Source organism: Epinephelus moara, chromosome 15, assembly GCF_006386435.1.
Source record: "Epinephelus moara isolate mb chromosome 15, YSFRI_EMoa_1.0, whole genome shotgun sequence".
Taxonomy (NCBI): Eukaryota; Metazoa; Chordata; class Actinopteri; order Perciformes; family Serranidae; genus Epinephelus; species Epinephelus moara.
Genome location: NC_065520.1, coordinates 14,760,197 through 14,768,850, shown reverse-complemented (window position 1 = coordinate 14,768,850; position 8,654 = coordinate 14,760,197). Strand labels below are relative to the sequence as shown.

General features: G+C 42.7%; 1 protein-coding gene across 1 annotated transcript; it reads left to right on the top strand.

Moving 5' to 3' along the window:
• Window positions 1-3,735: 3,735 nt before the first annotated feature.
• Window positions 3,736-7,834, top strand: cryaa (crystallin, alpha A). Its single transcript, XM_050063448.1, has 3 exons — window positions 3,736-4,167; window positions 4,567-4,689; window positions 7,036-7,834. The coding sequence occupies exons 1-3, from the start codon at window positions 3,970-3,972 to the stop codon at window positions 7,243-7,245; spliced, it is 531 nt and encodes a 176-aa protein (XP_049919405.1). The 5' UTR covers window positions 3,736-3,969; the 3' UTR covers window positions 7,246-7,834.
• The last annotated feature ends 820 nt before the right edge of the window (window positions 7,835-8,654 follow it).

Here is an 8,654-nt window from a genome sequence, read left to right as displayed (position 1 = left end):
CTTTCGAAAAGTTTACCAAGAAAAGGTAGATTAGAAATGGCTCTGTAATTGTTTAACTCTAAGTAAGATATAATGGATTTCTTGAGAAGAGGTTTTACCGTTGAAGTCTTGAAAGCTGTGGGGAATATGCCTGAATTAAGAGCTCATGGTTTAATAATCTCAGACTGGTAGGTTTAAGTCATAGACCGTATAAAATAACGGACGTAGCGACTGTGACATCACCCAGTGGTTTGTAGACTACCAATTTGAAGCCTTGAGCTTAGCATTTTGGCCATCACCATATTTGGATGAGAGGGTGATGCCGTGAAGGAACGAGGGGTGGATCTGACTTAAAGACTGTAGCTATGCCTCGCAGACAGCCTTAATTAAGAGTTTATTGTACTTGTTTGTTGGGAGAGGCTTTGGAAGCATGATTTACAGTTTGGCTGGGACGAGTCTCGAGCACATGTAGAAGACTTCAACCTGTTAATTTCTTCACATCATATTTAAGGGAAAGTCTAAGATGACTGACTTTAGCATCAGATATTCCAATACCATGATGTTGGGATTAAAGCTTGCCTGCTCTACATGTTTGTCCTTTTGAACTTTAGCTCTTTTTAGAGAGCAAAAATCTATGAATGAATATGAGCGTGTCCACCCCGCCAGGTTGCCAGGTTGTCAGCCAAAACAGCTTTTCAGAGCTGTGGAAACACAGAGCGCACAGCCATTGTCTGTCCCATTGATAAAAACCCAGAATGCTGACTCTGCTGAACTGCAGCCAGTCTAACGGCATCTAAGTCCGGTCTGCAGCAGCTCGTTACCACAAACCCCAACAACCTCCCCAAACTGCCCCCAAAACAGCCCCAGCCCCGGCTGCCTGGCCCAGTTGCTCTTGGCTTGTGGGTGCATGGAGCGCCTAAGCCTCTGTGCTGGCTGGCCAAAGCCCTGTGGGATTAAACTAATGCAGGTGGCGGGAAGCCACTGGTGGTGAAACAACAGGCATGGGAAGTGACCCTTGTCTTAACATTAGAATTCACTCTTAGCTACAAACTATGGCCTGTTTGTACATTAGACTGCACAAGTGTTGATGTACCTATGTAACGTACATACTGTATGTCTGCTTCTTTAGGTTGTGCATCTTTTGCAGGGAAACAAAATGGGGTGAAAAATCTGGACTTGGGGCAAGAAGGTGAGCCCAGCTACTGTAGATGTAGCTGGGCTCACCTCTACACATCACACTTTCTCTGGAACCAATCTCGTTGATGGTGGCTGAGCTCTCCAGTTGTGATGTACTCAGATCCTTCAGTAGTGCTAATATCCAAATGTACAAATAAAGTTCCGCCCATATTGGCAGAATATATGTTAGCCTTGTATGTTTGTGTAAACCACAGATATGTTACATTTGTATGTTTCATATGTAGTGGATACATTGAAACTTTACATTTCTTACAATTCAGTTCATAATGTGACAACGCTGCAGTTAATGTGTGGTTACGTTTAGGTCATAGACTGTATGTAAAGACGGACGACACCCCTCCACTTATCCCCACAAAATACCTGCTTTTGTCGCCAAGAACTCAACAGACATATCCCCAACTCTTGTTAAAAAATACCCATTTTTGTTGCAATAAACACTGCTGGACACGGCTGACCTTGTTGTGAGCAGTTTCATTAGGAACTATTTCCTCTCTACTGTACTACACCCATCAACTGTATCACTGCACAGAAGGAAGTGTGCATCTACTCATGGACCAGAGGCCTACACTCATTACAGCACAATAATGCAAACAATAATGGCTTCCTCATCGGCTAAGCTGTAAATTTAGCTAGCTCAGTGGTGCTAAGTGAGCTAGCTGTAGATGCACGCTTCTTTCTGCACAGTGATACCATTGGCGGATGTAGTTCGGTAGAGAGAAAATAGTTCCTACATGAAACTGTTCACCACAAGGTCTGTGGATTATCTTGAGTAACCGGGTCATGATTTCTGGAAAGAGACATTGCTGATGAGTTTTTCAAATGTGTCTTTTTGAGCTTTGAGCACCACAAGCTGAGTGCCATCTAGTTCCATTATATTGGAGAGAAGGCAGACATCTCTACGGCTGATATCTATCATATCTATATGCACTTTGTAAACTATTAGTTAGTTTAATTCATAACAAAACATCATATTTTGTAAGCCCTCAGTGTGTTTTTATGCAGAAATCTTAATCTGTAAAGTAAGCAGTGATTCCAGCTCTTAAATAACTGTTGTGAAGTAGTTCCACTCCACCCCTGGAGCTCTCTTCTGTTCTGAAGCTTCCCAAGGTAAGAGGCACTGCGCAACCATTTTGCAACATTAATCTGCCCTGTGCAGCGCTATCAGACACCAAGGGGCATAACAAAACATTCGTATTCTGTACGGAGCTGTAGCTTTCTTACAGACATTTTATGTAATCCAGTGAAAAGGAAATTGCAATTGTCGAAACGTCTGGTAATAAAAGCATAAGTGAATACTTAAGCATTTTTAATCTGTTTGCTAAGGCCACCCAACACAAAGTGCAGATTTTCTCTTGCTACTTTGGGTCCTATTAAAATAATCTCAGTTTTTGCCTCATTTAGCTTTAAAACATTTTTACCCATCCATACATTAATGTCAGTGACACTGGCAATGAGAGCATGTAGTGCATTAGGGGTATTTGGTGTGACAGAGAAGTACAATTGTGTGTCATCAGCATAAAATGATAATGACGTTTCCAAATGGAAGGATATATAATGAAAACAAAACTGGGCCAAGAACGCTTCCTTGAGGAATACCACAGTCAGTACTATGAGTCTCCAACAAACCCTAGACCACTGTTCATTTCCCATATGAATGTAGTGGCAAACCACAATGTTTTTTTATCTAAACCTAACCATGTGCTTTAGTTGACATCCCAGCATTGGTTGTGGCACCCCGATATCAACAGCAAACGCAGGAGGATACGTAGCACGTAATATGTACCCATGAAAGTCCACTGACAAAGCAGCGATATGTGACAGCGTGCAATCAGAATGTGTTGTCATTTTACATATTTCTGTGAGATCATGTTGGTCTTTAGTGTGATTTTACGTTAAAAAATGCGCCTTTAACTGCTTATTTGTGAGTTAATGTAAATTGGATGCAGTTTCATTATTAATTAAATAGGTAAATATTAGAGAGTCTGCGGCGAGAGGGCCTGCTGTTGGCTGCCTTTAATTGGTCCAATGAAAAAATTATTTCCATTTTTGGCCTTTAAAACAGTAATAATACTCTACCTCACAGCATTTTTAATACAATGCTGTTCTTTCAACTTGAGTGATCTACATTAGTGATATGTTAATATGTTTGCACCCCAGACCGTCTGTCCTCATGTCTCTGTGTCAGTTGTTGTTGCTCCATTGACCCTGTGCAGCATTGTTTCTAAATCTGCCCTCCGTCCAACCACACAGGCAGAACAATACAGCAGCATTATGTCACTGACTGACTGACAGAATAGATATGTGTGTATCTGTTTGATGCATTATCACTCAGGTAAAACCCCTTGTGTCTTTAGTTTGCTTCCTGACCTCATTGTCTGTGTCATGCCCTCCTCCTCCCTCCTCTCCGTCCAGCAGCGTTTGTTTTGGCAGCCCTGGGTGTCTGGTGTGTGGGTGGCACTGGGTCGCACCAGGGTCTGGACCCAGCGGTGCCCCCCCATCCTCAACCCTGATTCTGCTGACAGGGCCCAACCCACCATGAGATAATGCCATTCCAGAGGGATCGTGGCTAAAGCCTCTCTTTCTGGCTCTCAGGTATATAAAGAGGAGGCAGCCGGAGAGCAGAGGACAAAGCTCTCTGGAAACACTTCTTCACTCGTTGCTTTTTGTCCACACTCTCTTCTCTTCATCCCGCTTCACCTCCCTTCCTCCACCTGCTGGACTCTGAGCTGAGCAGGTACATCTGCCAACCTGAGCCACACCAAGCCGAGCTAGACCAAACTGTCTCCAGTCACTATGGATATTGCCATCCAGCACCCTTGGTTCAGACGTGCCCTGGGCTCTGTCTACCCTGCCCGACTCTTTGACCAGTTTTTTGGAGAGGGCATTTTTGACTACGACTTCTTCCCTTACACCACCTCCACCATCAGCCCCTATTACAGACAGTCGCTGTTCCGCAACTTTATGGATTCCTCCAACTCCGGCACCTCTGAGGTAAAAAGATCAGGTTCCTTCATGTCAGGAATCACATCATGATACCATGATGGAGAAATTAAAAAAAACAAGTTGGCTTAACTCATATGTTCATACGAAAAAAAGCAGAGAAGGATTGTGTTCATCTGCCTCCAAACAAGATAACATTCTAGCTCATCATCCCACTGTGTTATTAGTGTTGCACTTTGTTCTTTCCTAAAACTGTCCTGATCTTGTTTAGTTGTTACGATTCTTTGTACATCTATTTAATATCCAGATTTTCTTTGGTTTATTCCAGTGACAGTCTTCGTTTTAGTTGCTCTCCATCTAAGCCCAATATTAAGAACTTGAACTCTGAGAGGTTCAAGCCAATATCGTATGATACAATGGAGCCTCTCTATGCTTGTGTGTGTCCTACAGGTGAGGTCCGACAGGGATAAGTACACAGTCTACCTGGACGTCAAGCACTTCTCTCCCGATGAGCTCAGTGTGAAGGTCACCGATGACTACGTGGAGATCCAGGGGAAGCATGGAGAGAGACAGGTAGAGCTTCTACTCTAACTCATACACACATCAGCTTTAATGATCTCAGACTGGTAGGTTTAAGTCATAGACTGTATAAAATAATGGACGTAGCTACGGTGACATCACCCAGTGGTTTGTAGACTACCGATTTGAAGACTTGAGCTTAGTATTTTGGCTGTCACCATATTTGGATGAGAGGGTGGAGCTGTGAAGGAACGAATGGTGGATCTGACTTACAGACTGTAGCTATGCTTCGCAGACAACCTGGCACTCAAAGCGGCTCCACCCTTAATTATGCATAACTTTGGGCCATAATAAAGTGTAAACAAGTGATTTATATAAAAATTCACCCCCATACAGGTGTCAGGAATTTTGAAATTAGCTACAGAGAGCAAAACTTTTTTTGTACCAGGCTGTAGACATGTTTATTTCTGCTATAAAGTTGGACATTTTAACATGGAGGTCTATGGGGATTGACTCGCTCTTGGAGTCAGCCTCAAGTGGCCATTAGAGGAACTGCAGTTTTTAGCACTTTCACATTGGCTTCAGCTTTTTAGCTCCAGAAAAAAGTTAAGTGGGCCTGGTTAGGAAATTCCTTACATGCAATGTTCCTAAACAGTGCAGAGTAACCCAGGTGTTTTGTAGCTGAACGATTGTACTCCCATGCCATTACTTAGTACAATGAACTACATACATGTCTGGGGGCAGCGGCGAATCTTCCAACAAGCGGTCACCACCCCACCAGCACACATACAAACACAAACAGCGTAAAACTTCAAATGACAGCGCTGTCCCAATTAAATGCCCAGTCCCTTTTACTAGCCTGGTGCAGCTACACGTTTGACAAATAAACACCTGTCTCAATAGACACCTGGTCTGGTTGCCATGTAGTTCATTTTTATAAAACTTCTTTGGATGTATAAAACCGGTTGTTTGCTACCCACTGGAGCTAACGTCAGTTAGCTGCTTAGATAGTTTGTACAAATATAAATGTTTAAACTTTTGTCAAAATGGATATACTACACATATTGTTAGCTCGGTTAGATTCTCTACAGTTCAATTGTTCAGTTCTCCATGAGCACCAAAGAATAATTTATTCATATTTACCAGCCTGGTAAACAAGAGAGATGAAAAAAAAGTGGTGACTCGAAATAAACAATTCGATTGCATTTCCCATCTTTGCAGTGTAGCAGTTTTGTGTGAAAGGAATTAAAAGCCTGTCTCAAATAGAAGCCTGGCCCGAAAATAAGCCGGTTTAGTTGAGTGATTTAAGCAAATAATAGCCCCGGGCTATAAATTGAAGTTTTAGGGTATGAGGAAAATAATGGGGAGGAGTGTATGTGGAGAGCACTGGCGTAAGAGAAAATTAAATGGTAAAAGCCGTCTACAATGCAGTTATTGTCGAATGTGCTAGGTCCGACCCTGTCTGGGGGTACCTTTAACATCCTGTATCAGCTGACAAGACCACTTCATTTTAACAGCACACTTAGAACACACAGCCTCACGAGGCAAATTCATGACTTTTATACAGATGTTGTTCAGCTACAAAACATTTCAAATATACTGCAGGAGGTGCTAGGTTGGTAACTTTTGGTGTGACGGTTTGTACCTACAAATCTCGCAGTCTTTTTGGCAAGATTCTTTGATTTGCAAAGCATTAGCAAGGTATTTTGGGGGTAATTTTGGCCCTATATTGGTCATGCTACAACAAAAGTTTCATCTTTGCAGTATTTATTGCCATTTATATAAAGACAGAGTTCTTGGATTTTTATGGTATACTCACCTATCAGCCAAAAAGCCATTGGAATATATAACCTACCCCACTGCTTAAGTCTATCTAACCCATTCTCATTCCCAGATTGTCAAATACCAAAGCTTTGTCACGTGCTTTGGCGTCTGATAGTGACCCACAGGGCCACCCTTTAGCGTATCTTTGTGACGCACAGCTGAAATACATTGAAACACGTTGTTAATGTTGTGAAATGGTCCTGGTTAGGTTTAGGCAACACAACTACTTGGTTAGGTTTAGAAAAAAGATCATATTTTGGGTTAAAACAGGTACGTTTGTTACATAACGTTATGTCTTGTGACGTAAATACCCTTATGTTACGTTAAAACAATGGTGACTTTTGGCTTCACGAGACATAGGTATGTCAGTTACATAATGTTACGTTAACTTGACTTTCCTCAAGTCCATCTCTGTAACTGCTGTTATTTGCTCTCAACATCAACTATTGCTGCAAATGGGTTCACATTAGTTATATTTTAAAGCCCTGTGCATCTTGTAAAGATGCTAAAGGGTTCTTTTGGGATAGTCTTTCCTTGGTCTGACTCTATCACTGTGGCATTAACTTTGTTTTTCAGGACGACCATGGTTACATCTCTCGTGAGTTCCACCGCCGCTACCGCCTCCCCTCCAGTGTTGACCAATCAGCAATCACCTGCACCCTGTCAGCTGACGGTCTGCTGTGTCTGACCGGGCCAAAGGTCAGCGTGGGGAGTGAATCTGGCCGCAGCGATCGCAACATCCCTGTCACCCGTGACGACAAGCCCAACGCTGCTGCATCCTCCTAGAGGCAAAGTGGTGAGGGTCAACCAGGGGTGCCAGAGGGGCTCTGCCCCCCTACGCCCTGCTTCGACTGGGATGGACGACGACAGAATCTCTATCCTCCACCCCTCGGCTTCTTTTCCTCCCTTTTCCTTAGAGGATATCTGTGTCCTCCTTGCTCACTTTCTCCTCTGTTGATTCTACTTGGCACACTCTTACAGTATTATTAGTATCATTGTTTTGAGCTTAACAAAAATCTCCCCATGAGGATGGTTAAGTGAGGGGCGGCTGGAGTTTTGAAGGAGAAAACTCATCTAAGGACGAGACATTCACATGACCGGGCGCTTCATTCTGCTGATTGGTGTTGATCTGTGTCAGAGCGAGCCCTCTGACGATACAGATGATTGGGGTTAAGCTTGGAGGTAAATGTCACGCATGTCCATTTTCCATCAGTGAAGTTCTCTAAGGCCCTAGTTGCTTCCATTCTTGTGCTGACTCTTTGAACCCTCTCCTCTCTTGTCTTAAATATATCCTGTACTGTAGTCTAGGCCTTATCAATGGATACCTGCTCATTACTGAGAAGTCCATACTAAAGAAACATACAATAAAGCTGTATAATTAACCAAAGGCAACTCTTGTGTGGGTTTATTCTTTACTCTTCATATGAGGTTTCGGTTCAATCAGTGTGGTGCTATTTGGTGCGATTGTTCTGGGTTCTGTGGAACTATTAGATGAGTGGTTCAACGATCAAATCAAATTCCTTCCAACCTTATATCCCACCTGCCTACTTTGTTTCACTCAGAAATACTGACACTAGAGATTCTCAAGATGCCGACTCATCTGGACTTCAAGGCAAAGAGAACTGAGGGTGCCAAGAAGATATAAGGCCCATAGAACATTAAGGGTATGTCTCTACCAACAAAAACAAGAAGGGGCAAAAAACAAAATCCCCTAAACTATGAATTAGGTTGGAATATCAGAAAACTTCGCATTCTGTACATATGTGAGAAAAGGTACCCAGACCTTGACGAACGCATTAGACCTTCCTTGAAGAGACAGTTTAACTTTCTCCAATTAAGAAAGTACAGCACGTCTCGAATCCAATAAATGAGATGGAGGTATAGAGGACTTCCACTTTATCAGGATCAGTCTCCTAGCCAGTTAAGTGGTGAAGGTGATTACGTTCTATTGGGATAAAGAGAAAGAGGGTAAAGAGGTTGACACCCCAAAGAGAGCACTGACACAGTTAGGGTCAAGCTTTCAGCCCAAAATCGTTTTCCAGAGGTTGAACAAGGATGGACGAAGCCAAAGCATATGTACAAGATTGGCAAGGGCCTGATTACATCTGTCACAATTCAGGGAGAAATCCTTGTGAATTTTAGACAGACGAGATTTGGTAAAATAAGCACCAATTTACATCGTATCAAACTATGCT